Source organism: Electrophorus electricus, chromosome 1 (genome assembly GCF_041902795.1).
Source record: "Electrophorus electricus isolate QZ-2024a chromosome 1, ASM4190279v1, whole genome shotgun sequence".
In the NCBI taxonomy this organism is placed as follows: domain Eukaryota; kingdom Metazoa; phylum Chordata; class Actinopteri; order Gymnotiformes; family Gymnotidae; genus Electrophorus; species Electrophorus electricus.
In genome coordinates, this window is record NC_137497.1 from 30859605 (window position 1) to 30876056 (window position 16452).

The 16452-nt window shown below is 35.9% G+C and overlaps 2 protein-coding genes across 4 annotated transcripts; both read left to right on the top strand.

The window, feature by feature from the left end:
- Positions 1–683: 683 nt before the first annotated feature.
- tmem147 (transmembrane protein 147) lies at positions 684–4591 on the top strand. Of its 2 annotated transcripts, none has more exons than XM_026996023.3 (8): positions 684–840; positions 1231–1348; positions 1897–1966; positions 2080–2145; positions 2441–2577; positions 3005–3089; positions 3524–3645; positions 4010–4591. In XM_026996023.3, the coding sequence occupies exons 2-8, from the start codon at positions 1272–1274 to the stop codon at positions 4128–4130; spliced, it is 678 nt and encodes a 225-aa protein (XP_026851824.1). In that variant the 5' UTR covers positions 684–840; positions 1231–1271; the 3' UTR covers positions 4131–4591. The 2 variants fall into 2 exon arrangements, with proteins under 2 accessions (XP_026851824.1, XP_026851825.1); XM_026996024.3 differs by lacking the exon at positions 684–840 and adding an exon at positions 932–1135.
- A 2586-nt stretch (positions 4592–7177) lies between these two features.
- LOC113567890 (sulfotransferase 2B1-like) lies at positions 7178–11172 on the top strand. Of its 2 annotated transcripts, none has more exons than XM_026996031.3 (6): positions 7178–7291; positions 8993–9201; positions 9330–9456; positions 9545–9639; positions 10227–10407; positions 10554–11172. In XM_026996031.3, the coding sequence occupies exons 2-6, from the start codon at positions 9004–9006 to the stop codon at positions 10673–10675; spliced, it is 723 nt and encodes a 240-aa protein (XP_026851832.2). In that variant the 5' UTR covers positions 7178–7291; positions 8993–9003; the 3' UTR covers positions 10676–11172. The 2 variants fall into 2 exon arrangements, with proteins under 2 accessions (XP_026851832.2, XP_026851831.2); XM_026996030.3 differs by lacking the exon at positions 7178–7291 and adding an exon at positions 8141–8337.
- Positions 11173–16452: the final 5280 nt, after the last annotated feature.

Below are 16452 nucleotides of genomic sequence, written 5' to 3' on the forward strand. Positions count from 1 at the left end.
CCACCAATATGGCTTAAAAATTATGTCTGATGCAGAAGAAGAAAAAGAAAAGGACATAATGGAATGGAAGAACTATATTGTGAATCATGATTCATATCCAGTGCAGTTATTATTGCTGCGACATGGTTAGGACTTAAAAAAAGATCTTATGGTTTCCTGTCATGGGTTGTAGTAGAGAGAACAGAAATATATTTCTTATACTTCATCGATCAGTTCAAAAACCGAACTTAGTCCTTACAGAAGGCGATATGTATGTATACAGAGAGCCTCTAGTACGGGTTTAACATGGCCACACTGACCAATGACTTTATATACAGCCTTCAATTAAAATGTATTTACGCCATTCAACACTTCTGTCAGAATCATTCTAACATCCTCCATTGTTACACCAGACAGTGCAACATTACACCTAATATATCATCAGCTTTCCTCTTAAGCCCCTCCGGTTTTATTCATCTATAGCCTTGCTTTGGTTATACATTTTCTCGTTTTTAAAAATCTAATTTCATATCTTATTGTGGCACAGACCTTATATCAAAAACGCAAACAACAGGAACAACTTTTGTTTCCCGTTTTTATCTTTAGCAGTTCTTAATTTCAGTACTAACGTTGTAATATGTTTCGTTTACTGATCTCTGGAAAGGAGAAAGGTTGCTCTTTTTAGTCTTACCTAGCATTTTATGAATGACACGTTCAGGTCATATGCTTCGAACTTTCTCTCCTAAAACACCGGAACGCGATTTTGTGATGTGTTGGAGAAGATCGGAACCTTTTCAATGTGGAACACGGCTCTCGTATACTGAAAAAAACCTTCCCATTTAGCAACCCCAATCTTGATAGGTAAAGTAGCCAAATTATTAGGTCAAGCATTGATCAGCAAGTGGAAAATACATGTGTTAAATAGTTGTTGAATTATCCCGTGAAATATAACGTCACCGTCAGCTACATTTTGGGCAAGCAGATAGCTGTTACACATGTAGTGTTAGCTAACTTGTAGCTATTTAACTAGCTAGCTAGCCTCTTACGCTTGTATGCATGGTTTTGACCAGCCTAGGCGTCGTTGCGTCTTTCACTTGATTCTTAATTTGCAGTGTATCTTAATATAGAATTGTTGACGTAGTAGGAAGAATTTTCGGTAAATAATTAAGTACTATAGGTTTTTGGTTTTTGCTGTCTGTTGACAAGTACGAAAGTATTTCGTCTTACTGTGCTTTCTCTTTCTGCTGACAGGCACAAGAGTGTGTTTCCTCGTTTTCCGATCGTTTTAAGACATGACGCTTTTTCATTTTGGGAATTGTTTTGCTTTGGCATATTTCCCATACTTCATCACATACAAATGCAGTGGACTGTAAGTGTTTCATATGACTTTACCTCTATGGAAACTTGCTACTGGCATAATTATGAATCTGATAGAATGAAAAATTGTTTGTTTTGTTTGTGTTTTGCGTAAAATAGCAAGCCCATCAGTTATACATAAAGCTGTGCTATTAGGTTGGGACTGTTGTCAACTGCTGTATTGCAGAGGATCTTGAATGTAATCCTCTTATGCTATTTCCTTATGCCAAAGTGGCCTTTGCAACGTGATGCATTGGTGATTTCACTCCAGCATCATTCCAGATATCAGTTTTGGTCACTTTTCATTGTTAAAGTTACATTTAAAAAAGCTCCAAAATGCTTACCTGCATGTCATAGTTTCAGGTGCCCAATTTATTCCTGGAAGTTAATGGACTACAGTTGTAAAAAGACGTCTAATTTTTAACATGTCTCAAACATCCTTGAAATAATTTAACTGATTTCACAAATGGCACGTCGTCCATATTTGCCTGTTGAGAGTGTTCTGGAGAATGGGTTGTGTACATAATGTTTGATGTATAGTGTTCCTTGTCACTGTTTCAGATCTGAATACAGTGCATTCTGGAGATGTGTTCAAGCAGGAGCCACCTACCTCTTTGTACAGCTCTGTAAAGTGAGTAGTGATTTTTAGATACTATCAATGTTATCATTTCTATAGTAGGAAATTGCATGACAGTCTTAAGACCCATGCCTGTGTGATCAACATTATTGTTTTGTCACTTCCAGATGCTGTTCCTTGCCACATTTTTCCCTACATGGGAAGGAGGCGCAGGTGTATATGACTTTGTTGGGGTAAATAGACTGAAGAAATATATTTCCATGCGTTTTGACTTAGGAACTCTTCAGGCATTAAGTTGATCTGATTGTTTGCCACCCTAATACAAATGGGTGGCAAGAGCTCGACCTCAATTCAAGCAAGCCATTTTGCTGCTGTCTGTTCCTTTTGGGCATTTTTTATTAATTAAATCTAAGTAAATTTGTTGTTTACTTTTAAAAAATCATACTATTTAACATTTAATTTGATGTACCAGTATTAATGAGGTCTTATGGTATTTCTCGTCATAATATGTTGTGCACTGGAATCCAGGAATTCATGAAGGCCACAGTAGATATGGCGGATCTGCTGGGCCTTCACCTCGTCATGTCCAGAAATGCTGGAAAGGGAGAATACAAAATAATGGTAGCAGCCATGGGCTGGGCCACAGCGGAACTGGTTATGTCAAGGTACTACTCACACCTCAGCAACCACAGCAGTACTGGGGGGTTTTATCCATATTATTTTTCTCTCAACATTTTTCATAGCGAGTAATCCATTTCCACTCAAATAGGACTGATGAATATTTCTGTTACTGCTGATCCTTTCACTTATTTGTGTACTGGATGTTTCTCTAAAATTACTAAATGGTCAAAGGTTAAATTTAAACATATTGTGTTTATAATGTGTGTGTGTGTGTGTGTGTGTGTGTGTGTGTGTGTGTGTGTATAGAGTTTAATCATAGACATTTCTCAGTTTCTAATTATGGAGAAACATTAAGCAAATGATCATAATCCAAACTGATTGATATGTTAAACAAATGTTCCTTTGTAGTAAAACACTAATAATATTAGTGTTAACATTAATGTTAGTGTTATCATTAATAATGTTTAACAGATGCATTCCCCTATGGGTGGGGGCTCGAGGGATTGAATTTGATTGGAAATACATTCAAATGAGCTTTGATTCCAACATCAGTTTGGTAAGAATGCATGAAAATGCTCTATATCATTGTCTGTTTTTAGTAAGCAGTTAGTGGGTTGGGTTTGAATTGGATTGAATAATCAGCCAACCAGTTTAATAGCATGTTGTGTGGGTTTTTCTGTTTGTTTGTTTGTTTTTAGTTCATATTCTGTTTGTTACTAGTTCCTCTTTACTCTTTATAGTATAAGTAATATGAGTTGGTATATTCTTGGCTGTTGAAATTTAACTTTACATGTAGGGTGGCCATTTGTTGCTTGCTTATTATTTTACTTTGGGTGCCTTGTGAGTATAACTGTTAATGTTGGAATATAATCATACCAGGGCAAGATATGCTGACCATTACCTAAGCTAGCAGAGCTTGCTGAACAACAGACAGTAACAGCCAGCCGTGATACCTTAATCATAATTTTTGATGCATATTTGCTGGTGCAGATTCACTACATTTCCATGGCTGCAGTGGTATGGATGTTTACAAGATATGACCTTCCAAAAAGCTTCCGTCTGCCTGTAACTGTGCTGCTGGGGCTCTGTGTATACAAGGCATTTTTAATGGAGTAAGTATCTCAGCTCATATCTTCACCTCAGGGCCCACAATCTGATTCAGACTTTCTCCTGTTGTAGCAAGTTTTTTTTTGTTGTTTTTTTTTCTCCCCCTTGTTGGGTGCATTGGACACTTTGGTTCATCTTGTTATAAGAAAAAAATCTAACATTTCTTAAAATGTAGTGCTTTAAAAATATGATTCCGCTTTGCATGAATTGCAAATTGTTTTATTAGTCTGCACTTGTTCTGGGGGGGACTTTAGCATTTTCAATGTTTGAATAATTTCCAATTTGTGTTTTTAGGTCAATGATTTATGTAGTATTTCATAAACATAATTCAACCCACTATAAACCTACATATATTTCCTCTCCCTCTAGGCTGTTTGTTCATGTTTTTCTCCTGGGGAGCTGGATGGCTCTGTTGTTGAAGGCTGTACTCACTGGTGCCATCTCCCTTTGTTCTCTCTTCCTCTTCATCACACTGGTTCATAGTAGCTGAGGCTTTTCCTGTGTCACCACGTGTTCAGCTCCATTTGGGATGTTTTATCTGTTGAAGGGGTCAGCTTAACTGTTAGTGATGTCTATGTTTATGATTATTTTTCACCAACAATTAAATTGTACAGGAATATCTGTTCTTAGTGGGGATTTTTATATAAAAATTCTAGGGTGAACTAATATTTCACAGTAATTTGTGATTTAAGCATTCTGGATTATTGATTATCCTTTAGTCATTTTTGATGATTAAGGGGAGACTGGGATCTGACCTGTAGTGGATGAATCCTGTTATTGCACTTGTAAGTTAACTCAGCTTCTAACACTGATCTGTGTTCCTGAGTTTCTCTTTGAAAGGAGAATTTAACTTATTTCACATTTGAGATCTATGCATATTGAACAGTTTTTACAATAATTATTTCCATAATTTCTTGAAGCTAATTAAAATAAAACTCCCATTTCCATTGAGTCAATGGCAAAACATTACACAAACTGTATACGCACAGCTTGACTGACAGGGACTTAAATTATTTTCTACAGACTTTTTCTTTCACAAAAAATCTAAAAATGCTAGTTTTATGTTTTTTTTGGTTGCAGTCAATGATTGTAAAAGTGCTTCTGCAGTTATGTACTGGAATCTTCAGATGTATATGTTTATATATAGGCTACACATGCGTATAGGATGCACATACATACGTATCCTACTCAAAAAGAAAATGAATAAATAAATAACAACATGTAGTGTAGAAAAAAAGGATATAGGACAATATTAGTTTTGGGTAAAGTGCTTAGAATTAAAGTCATTTGTAAAGTATAATCTTATTTGTCTACGAGCATTTTGAGAAAATCTTTTATTGAGTATCCAGTTTTTCCAAATACATATCTTTTTGATTTTAGTCTTATTTTCTTCAAATATATGTTTCGAGAAAATAGTGTATAGATTCAGCAGAATATAATTTAGTTTACCAAACATATCAGATGAGATTTTGGGTAAACTTACCTTTTTATTAACATTATGGTTTGAATTGAAAGGTTTGATACCTTGCACATTTCATATAAAGAATAGCCAAGCACATCCGGCCCCTCAGGAATGAATACATCTTGGAATGCAGCAGTGAAACAAGCAAAGCAAGGAATACACTCCAAAAACCATGTCTTTAGTTAAAGAATAATTTATCTTCTGCTCTACCTTCCCTATCTAAATTATGAGGAGAGAACATATTGGAAAAGTGCTCAGCAATAAATAATACATAAATTAAAAAGAAAAAATTAGTCATTTTCTCACCAGTACAATAGCCTATCCACTTTTGTGCACTCTGGGTTTTATGGGTAAGAGATTAGGTGCCATGTTCCCTTGAGTAAATAGAGTGGGTGAAAGCAGCAACAAAACCTTGATCTGTATTGTGGTATTATGCTGGCACTTTATTGTAATAGCATACAGTACTAGTACAAGGCAATGATATGCAGTTTGACAGTGACCAGAAAGTGCCAATGATTGCTACAGTTGTACATCAGTATAATTAATAATAACAAATATATACACATATAACAGAATTCACTAACTCATGAGATGAAATTATTATTATTATTATTATTATTATTAAGGGTTATAAAGTTATAAAGTATAACGATAAAAGTTTTCTGTGATTTGGGTCCTTCGTTAGGCATTCTTACTTTTGGTGCCTGACTAAAATATAGAGGACCCTTAAAATTTCACATTTAAAAATATGCTTGGTGTTTTTTGTTCATATATGTTTTCTTACACAAAATGTGCCCCATGAATCATGGATCATTATTAGGATGTTTTATTACTATTATTAAAGAAACACCACATGGTTGTAGCACATTTGTAACCATAGACTATACAGTATATACAGTTTATGTTCGCAATGCAGCACGCCCTATCATCCACTTGCGTATCTTGAAGAAGCGTTGTATAAAATCAAGCATTGCTTTTGGTTAATACTTTTTAATCACAGCTTCTGGGTATGGGGTACTGATGTGGCAAGATTACAGCTGTAATTTGAAAAATTATCACTTCTTTGTGAACACAAAGTGAATGGGATGTAAAAGAATGGGATGTCAATATCAATGAGGAAAAACGGATTGTTTTAATACATACAGGGCAGAGGGGATTCTCAGTTCAGTATAAGCCTGTGTGCTTTATAATGAAGCACCTTTCCAATAGCAAGGTTTGGTCTGCAGGAGTTGGGCCAAGAACACACAATTACTGACTGACAGGACTTGTTGACTGTTGCGAATTTGATTTTTCTTTAAAAGACACCACGCAAGCAATTGTGTACTCTTCGAAGTCTAAATTTTTTAGGTGCATCCCTTTCTGGAATTCCATATAGCCATCAACACCCACAGGCATGCTGAGTTGGGTGGGAGTTCTCCAACCCCAACCCTAGCATGTCACTTGTCCACTGCACATAGTGGTAGCTGAAGGCTTTCCACCAGATGCATGGCTTGGCTTGCTTTATCCACTCATAGATGCCTTCCATGTTCACTTAAACTGAGGTTAAACATCCCTGGTGTGGTAGTGCCAGCATGCCACCAGGAATGACACTGGGACATAGATGGACCTGTTGGCACACAGGTTGTCATGGTACATCATAGACTTCCGTTGGCAGGCACTGGGAAGTGTCATTAGCTGTGTGATACTAGAATCGTCTCTGCTATCCATGTATTTATTTGTTTTATTAATTAACACCACCACCACCACCCCACCACCCCATACACACACACACACACATACCGGGGCACTACTTTATTAGTCTCAATGTTTTTTTTAATTTAAAATGTTGGCTTTTCTTTATGGTTCATGTTTATTTTTAATCTGTTATTATTATCACCTATATTAGAGGAATATCTTAAATTAACATTAGAATGGGACTTGTGATATCATTACTAGGGCTTAACCATCAATATTTGCTCTCCCTGTCCTATCAATACCCCCCCCCCCTCTCTCTCTCTCTCTCTCTCTCTCTCTCTCTCTCTCTCTCTCTCTCTCTCTCTCTCTCTCTCTTTACTCTGAATGAACCAGAGTGGACAAGAAAGGATTATCATCACAACTAGTGACAAGAAAGAATCTCAATACATATATGAAGGCTAACTGGAGTCTGTACATTAATATGAGACTGTAGTAATGGCATTATGTATCACATGGTGAGTATGAACCAGCTGGGAACATGGGAACAGGCACTGGATCTCCTGGTCTGCAACAACCTGCCTCATTTTAAATTTCATATTATACTATCTGATATGAAGTTATCGCTCCCATGTTGGAAATAATGTAGTCTCAAAGTTAATAATGTAATCTCAGAATTTGTATTTTCCCCTTTACAAAAAAAGGGGTTGCTGGAGGAAAGGTGCAGTGAAAGACTTTCGGGTCAAACATGTATGCGAAACAAGACTTCTTGTTTGGTCGATAGCACAACACGAGATTATAGCTGAAGATAGGTATATCACAACTACATGTAGCGTTCTTCGGTGACAGTGTATTTTCTTAATAGCATATTCCTCACCATAACATTAAATTCAGTGTTTTAAGAATAGTTTTCTCCTTTCTAAAACCTTTAGCATTACCAGCAGGTTTAAAAAAAAACAAAATTCCAAGATATGCCTTTAGATACAAAAGAAGATTAATTTCACGTCACCGCACTGTTGACGATTGAACATCCCTGACAAGGTTTCAGAACTTCTTTTAGTAATCATCGAGTATCGGTGCGCGCGGTCAGTCGTATCAAGAAAACCCAGACAAGTCTTAATCGGGTCGAGCATATCAGGAAAGAATAAACTTTCAAGATAAAAATTAAACAGGCTAGGCAATGGATACATGTCAAAAAGTAATTACTTAAGGAACAAGATGCCTCTTCCTGCGTACCATCTAAAGTATGAGGAGATTAATGTAAAAGGGATGAATAAATAACTACACATGGCTCTCGCTGTTGTTTTCCGGTGCCTTCCGGTGCCTTCACGCCCCTTCCTAGGGATATTAACAGTATAGAACCCAACCCACTTCTGTGCAGTTACTCCAGGAGCAGTGACGTCCATTGATGAGTTTCTTGTGGTTATGGAAAGCAACGACCTCTATTTGGTGTACCATGGACTTTTCCTACCTAAACTCGCTCATTCTGAAAACAGTCTTAACTATTTTGAGAAGTTCGTAGTTCAAGACGACGACGTATTTATAGTTTCATACCCCAAGTCTGGTGAGTCATTATTTTGTTCTTCACCAGTTAAATATGTTTATTGACACTGCTATATATTTAAAAAATCGCTCATCAGGGGTCAGAGCTCTAGTCACATGGTTGGAAGTATTAGGAAAGTTTCATTTTCCAGTGAAAATAACTTACAATGTCGCACATGTGAAGGTTTTTTGCATTACGTGAAAAAGGAATAAAACGCATTAGACGGAGGAGTGATCATCCACTGTATGATCATGTATGATAATGTAGAGTAAAAACCTATACAGCATGGTCTGAGCTTTTATTGAGAAATGTAGTGATCCGCGGACAGATTAAATAAGCATCTACAGCTGATAAACATCTAAATGTTTAATTTTTAAAACATCTAAATTGCTGATCTGCTGGGATTTTCAACCACACCCATCTCTAGGATTTAGAGAGTATGGTCCAAAAAAAAGATTTTTAAAAAATGTTTAAATCTGCCTTTTGAAATATAAACTGGTTCCTCCTACAAATTCAGAATTTTTCTTGTACAGTTGATGAAGGACCTCTGTCTGAAATGTCCTGTTTCTCTGGAAAGCTCTTGTACTTTACTACATTTTTTTTACATCTCTTACTAGATTGCACTGTGGTTACTCACCTGGAACTTCTTTGTATTTATATGGACATTTCTTTTCAGGTACAACATGGATGCAAGAGATTATTCCCTTGCTCCTCAATGGAGGAGATCTTACTCCAGTGCAGACCATCCCAAACTGGGACCGGGTTCCTTGGCTTGAAGAGACACGTGCTGCTGTGGTCATGGACAAGCTGAGTTCTCCACGGGCCATAGTCTCCCATATGCCTTATCATCTGATGCCTTCCACCTTCTTCTCTTCTAAGGCTAAGGTAAAATATAGTGAGTACAGGCCCTGGTAGTGCTATGAAAGATTTTTAGGTACTCAAAATTAATCACAAAGATGTAAAGAAGATTTTCTGCATTAACAGTAAATGGGTGTCTTTACTCTCATGCTCAGGTTGTTTATATTGCCAGAAACCCTAAAGATGTCGTGGTTTCCTCTTTTCATTTCCACCGGATGGCCAGTTTTCTGGATGACCCAGGAACATTTGAAGAATTTATTAACAAGTTTCAAACAGGGCAGGGTAAGAGAGACTCAAATAGATGTGTTTTTAAGATATATGGCATTGGTCTTTAATGGAGAGCTCTGGTGGTGTGATTTTATTTGTACAGTGCTTTTTGGGAAATGGACTGATCATATGAAGAGCTGGAAAAACCCAGATTTAGGAGATAGAATTCTCTATATCACTTATGAGGAGCTTGTTCAGGTAATATGCACCCACTTAGGCAATTCAATGCATGTTGATTCAGTGATAGTGGCCTGCATAATGTGTAGTTAATTGGCATGTTCACATAAGCCATACAGAATAACTGATTTTCCCGGGACTCTTCAGTTGTTGGTATTACATTTTTTGCAGTGAGTAATTAATTACCTAGATTGTCTGCTTAGTTGTTTTAGAAAGATGAAATACCATGGCTTCAATTTGAGGTTGAATATTAGTGAATGTAATGGACCCACTTTAAAAACTCTCATAACTTATTCTTTAAGTTTATTGACTGCTATACAACCCCAATGTATAGCAGATTACGAGGGGAGAAAGTAATCTAAAAGTTCTGGTTGCTTTTCCACTCTTATTATATTACCAGTACAAAAGCCAAACCACTTCTGTGCAGTTGCTCACAGGGTGGTACTCTCTGTAATATACTAGTAAGTTGATATGTCATTCCTGTTATCCTGAGTGAATACAGCAGGTGAAAGCATTAAGAAAACCTTGAACAAAACCTCTTTGTTTTGAAATGCAGTGGTATAATAAACCAATGAACTAGTTTCAAAAGCATCTTATTTCTTTCTCAGGATCTGCGTGGGGGAATAAAACGCATTTTATGCTTTCTTGGTCGGAAGCTTAGTGAAGATGCTCTGGACCGTGTGACCGAACACTGTCAATTCAAAAACATGAAACATAACAAGATGTCCAACTATTCACTGGTACCCCAAGAGATCATGGACAGCAACAAATCATCTTTCCTCAGAAAAGGTAGGCAGAAGAAAAAATAATCCAAAGCTGGTTTTTCTGGTATTTGTGTCAATGCTTTGTAAGTTGAATCCTCTGGATGTTTTTGTAAAAGTGGAGCAGATTCTAAGAAGTGGAATTTCTCATTCTTGTTTTTTGATCTTACCAAGGAATTGCTGGAGACTGGAAGAATCACTTCAGCCCAGAGTTGGAGGCCAAATTCATTGCAACCATTAATGAAGAAATGAAGGGATCTGGAATTAGATTCTCTTGGGATGAGGAAGAAAAATGAAATTCCCCTTAATTAATTGAAAATTTATCATAAATCTAGTCCAAGGTAAAACTTTTGTTATTTTCCTTTCATTGTAATTTTTCTCCTCACTCTTCATTAGCTTCAGGCCAGCATAGTAAATAATTAAGCTTTTTGCAGGACTTTATTCAGTTTGGACTAGAATTGTTCAGGAGTCAGATTATCGTAACTCATTCATTAGAAATATGATGCTTGATTAGAAATATGATGTATTCTTTCAGGAGTAATGGTAGAATAAAACAAAGTAAAAAAAAATTGTAGTTTGTTCTTGGTGTAAGCCTTATTTCCTATCAGCATATCCAATGATGCATGGGTGAAAAGAATTTTTCCTATCAGGAAAAAAATGAATCAAAGCTTAAAACTTTAATCATCTTCGGACTACCATTATAAGCCTGTTTCAAACTACAATGAAACCCACTGACATTATGTTTGTTAACCCTATTCTATAGATAGGATTAATAAAAGATCAGGTTGAACAAGCCTGGAGTATTTTTTCTTCAGTCTAGTTTGATTCGTCATGAGAGATGTGATACTTGATGGTCTTCATTCAAAACTAATCATAGTCACAAAATTGTTTCAAGAGGGCCTTAGTACATCCCAGTACATTTGCTACAATTTTGCTAATTCAATTGTTGAAATTAAATTCCCATATAATGAAACCAATATAACAAACTATAATTAACTAATAAAAAGTCCACTTTAATAAAATAAGAAGTTAAAATAAATGAAAGCAGAAAAGATGGACACTGTTTTAATTTCCTTTTTTCTAGTCTTAAAAGGTTTGTGAAGTTATGAGGTTTGAGAGGGTGGCAGTTTCAGATTGTGTAATGTGTAAAAAGAGTCAGTTGAGCATAACCCGCTGTCAGTTTATTACAAAAGTTCTGCATACTGAAACACATTTTTGTAATTTAGTTGCACATGATTTTGCAAGTCATGTGTTTTGTGTAACCTTCATATTCTAACTTCAACACCACCATATGATTTCAATTCACATAGAGGGTTAACAAACTGAAGATCAGTTCTGTTGTGGTTATGTGCATAGTTTAGTTATAATCCAGTTTATCTGATAATATGATTAAGGTCATCATGAAGATCTGGATTAGTAAAATCTGTAGTAGAATAAAAAAGTGTAATTTCTCATTATTTTATTGTGAATTGAACTGACCAAATCTACACAGGGAGCAGGAAATTCACTAACTCATGAGGTTATATTCTTCTTCTTCTTCTACTTCTTCTTCTTATTATTATTATTATTAGGTAACTTATAAATTATAATATAGAAAATAATGAGATTACATTATTATTATTATTATTATTATTTTATTATTATTATTGTTTTATTATTATTATTAAGGAAATAACAAAGTATAACAATACTCATAACCAGAAATCTATGTTTTGTTATAGACAAGCCCAACTATTGTGACCAAGGTTTAGGAAAATTATGTTTTTCTTTAAGTACAAGTACAATTGTTTGGGCATGAGGGACATCTGCTCTGCTCTCCTCTTATTTTAACCTCTCGACTCCTCTCCTCTCCAGACCCTCTCCTCCTCCCCTCTGGTCTTATATTCTAATCTCCTTTCCAATCATATCTTGTCTTTCCTCTCTCCTGCTCTCCAGTCATCTCTTCTCTCCATTACTCAGCTTTACTCTCCTCTCTAGGTCTCTCCTCTTCTCTGCTCTCCAGGTCTTGCTTCCTTCTTCTCTTCATTCATTTATTCCCCTCTCATTTCTTTTTAGTTATGCATTTCTTTTATTAATCCCACCACACACACACACAAACACACACACACACACACACACACACACACACACACACACTGTTCCACTACTTTATTAGTCTTGATGGTTTTTTTTATTTACTGTTGAATGTCATCGCCACCTTTCCTTACTCATGACTTACTGTGAATGAAAGCTGATAAAAGCTAACTAATAAAAATCTGCTTTCACTTCACTTAGTATTCATGATTTCATCCCTGAAGGATTTAAATAACAGTGATTTCTTTGATGATATTGGCCACAACCGCAATCTGAATATCAAGACAGACATCTTGTTGAGAATACATAATACATTTATTAAACACAACTATTCTAAACCACAAACCACAGCATATTTACAGTGAAACGAGCTAGAGAGAGAGAGAGAGAGAGAGAGAGAGAGAGAGCGCAAAACAAACTGGCTGTATGTTAATGAGCTCAGCTGGCTCGTTCTAACGTGATCAAAGAACAAAAGATAATGGCGCCGGTTTTACTAACTAAACAATAGAAAGTCAGTGTGTCTGAGCCTAGGGAAGCGACATGATGATACATATGTTTGATAGTAAAAAGAGATCGCATGCAAAGAGGAAAAATAATTTTCAATGTGTGTAAATTTTAAGAAGCTCTAAACAAAGATGGCTTTAACAAACATGGGTACATTAACAGTGTTTCAACAATGTTTCATGTCCCTTAAGAAAACGGTGCAGTTTTGTTGTTGCTCAAGGTATTTTAAAACCTGAATTCCGCCTGCTATTATACACACTCTCTGAGGCAAGCTTGCTCTATGCATTTTTGATGGTGCTGCCACTTGCTGGACAAGCGTGGTACCTACAATATCCTTTGCGCAAGTTTTCCTGTGTGATTTTAGGACGACATGATTTGATTAAAGTACCTATTTTTCGGTTAAAAACAAACTATATATAGACCTACATAATAGCAGAATTTTTGGCAATCTATTGGAAGTGAAGGGAAAATTCTACGTTACTAAGATACAGTGTGATTGATATAGTGGCAGGAGTTCTGGTGTTTCACAAGTCACTGGACCAGGCATTCCCGAGTGAATAAACCGGGGTAAGGCGCTACCTCGACAAAACGCCTTTCCTCTGTATCCCGTCATCATGCCAAGCGGCGAACTGTATTTTTTTATCACGGAATTTACATACACAACATTTGTTCTTCTGATGACAGCCTCGGGTATTTTCACTCGTTTAAAGTTCAGAATGAGGAGTTTTTAGTGGTTAAATATCCTAAATCCGGCAAATAATTATTTGATTAATTTTTGCTAGGAGCATTTGTCACATGACACGCGTATATATATACTCATTTTATATTCAGACCACCGAAAGTGTTTGCAAATAAGTGTTCCGTATTTCTGGATGGTCAATAATAATCTGAGTATGCAAATGTAACGGTGAGCGGTAAGGAGGCGGACGCATGTGCTGAGATGAGCGAGATTTAATAGGGGCAAATCCAAAATCAGGGTCATTAAGGCAGTCCAGGGTCATAGAGCCGACACGGAGAGTACTGGGATACATAACAAAAAAAAACACGAAGGCAAACTAGGGAAGCAGGCTATAACTAAGACAGGGGAAAACTCAGGGATAGGAAACACAAATACACGGAGCACAAAGAAACAACCCTCAAAGATTCTAACATTAATTCAAACCATGAAACAAACAGTCAAACCTCCAAACAATGAATAGCAACGACCAAGGCACACAGCAGGGTTTAAATACATGAACTAGAAACGAGGGACAGGTGTATGCAATCACTGTGAGGACAAAACGAAACTATGGAACGGAACAAAAACACAAGACATGGAAAACACGGAACATGGAAGGGACTGATCGTGACAGCAAAAATACTACTTAACTTACCTATTTTAACACCAGCCATGGCATTGCCCATAGTAGACTGAGCACTGATTCTCTGGGAACCCTCGCGTTATAATCTACGGTTTTTACATGGAGAATGAAAAGTATCTTACATACCATGGACTGATGTGCCCAAAGAAGAGTCACAGTGAAGGCAGATTTAAGTAGTTCAACTTCAAAATCAACGATTCAGATGTATTTTGCATTTCTTATTCAAAATCTGTTATGAACCATATAAACTGTTCAAATATCAGTTTGTTTGTTTTTTTAGCTTTAATTTTGTTATGTTATCCCCAGTCACACACAGTGCAGCTTTTGTGGACAGAAAGATTGAAAACAATACAACATAATTTAAACTATGATTTATAGTTCATGGTCTAGAATTGGGAGGCCTAGAATTGTTCAGGAGTCAGATTATCTTAACTCCTTCATTAGAAATATGATGCTTGATTAGAAATATGATGTATTCTTTCAGGAGTAATGGTAGAATAAAACAAAGTAAAAAAAACTGTGGTTTGTTCTTGGTGTAAGCTTTATTTCCTATCAGCATATCCAGTGATGCATGGGTGAAAAGAATTTTTCCTATCAGAAAAAATTGAATCAAAGCACACTTATAATTCAAGTTTAATGATAATCAGTCTACCAGTACAAGCCTGTTTCAAACTACAATGAAACACACTGACATTATGACCAGTGTTTGTTAACCCTATGCTATAGATAGGATTAACAAGAGATCAGCTTGAACAAGCCTGGAGTATTTTTTTGTTCAGTCTAGTTTGATTCATCATGAGAGATGTGATATTTGATGGTCTTCATTCAGAAATGATGGTAACTACCTCCCAATACTTTTGCTACACTTTTGATAATTCAATTGTTGAAAGTCAATCCCCTTAATATAACAAAACCAATATAACGAACTATAATTAACTAATAAAAAAATCCACTTTAATAAATTATAAAGTAAAAATAAATGAAAGCAGAAAAGATGGTCACTGAGGTTTAATTGCTTTTTTTGTAGTCTTAAAAAGTTTGTGAAGTTATGAAGTTTGTGTGGGTGGCAGTTTCAGATTGTGTAAGGTGTAAAAAGAGTCAGTTGAGCTGTGACGGTACGGCCCCTCCACCCAAATGTTTCCCCGTGTGTGTGTGTGTGTGTGTGTGTGTGTGTGTGTGTGTGTGTGTGTGTGTATATATATATGTATATATGTTCGTTCATGTGGCCACGCCCCCAAAGCGTCACACCTGTTTGTAATTATGCTCCTCGTTTACATATTTGTAATTTAGTTGCACATGATTTTGCAAGTCAGGTGTTTTGTGTAACCTTCATATTCTAACTTCAACAACACCATACGATCTCAGTTCATATAGACGGTTAACAATCTGAAGATCAGTTCTTTTGTGGTTATGTGCATAGTTTAGTTATAATCCAATTTATCTGATAATATGATTTAGGTCATCCTGAAGATCTGGATTAGTAAAATCTGTAGTAGAATAAAGAAGTGTAATTTTTGATTATTTTATTGTGAACTGAACATTGGAGTGGACTAAATCTACCCAGGGAGCAGGAAATTCACTAACTCATGAGATTATTATTATTATTCTTATTATTCTTATTATTCTTATTATTAAGGAATTTATAGATTCTAACAATATAGATAATGAGATAAAATTATTATTATTATTATTATTATTATTATTATTATTATTAAGGAACTAACAAAGTATAACGATACTCATATAACCAGAAATCTATGTTTTGTTATATGAAGACAAGCCCAACTATTGTGACCAACGTTTAGGAAAATTATGTTTTGATTCACGTACAAGTACAATTGTTTGGGCATGAGGGACATCTGCTCTGCTCTCCTCTTATTTTAACCTCTCGACTCCTCTCCTCTCCAGACCCTCTCCTCCTCCCCTCTGGTCCTATATTCTAATCTCCTTATATTTTTTAATGTATTATTGTTGTTGTTAATATCTAATATTAGCGGAGTGTCTTACATTTAAGTATCTTAAATTAACATTAGATGAGACTGTGCTGATGTCATTACTTGGTCTTAACCATCAATATTTGCTCCTTTTCTCACTCTGCTCTATATCACCTGCTCTCCCTGTCCTGTCACTATCCT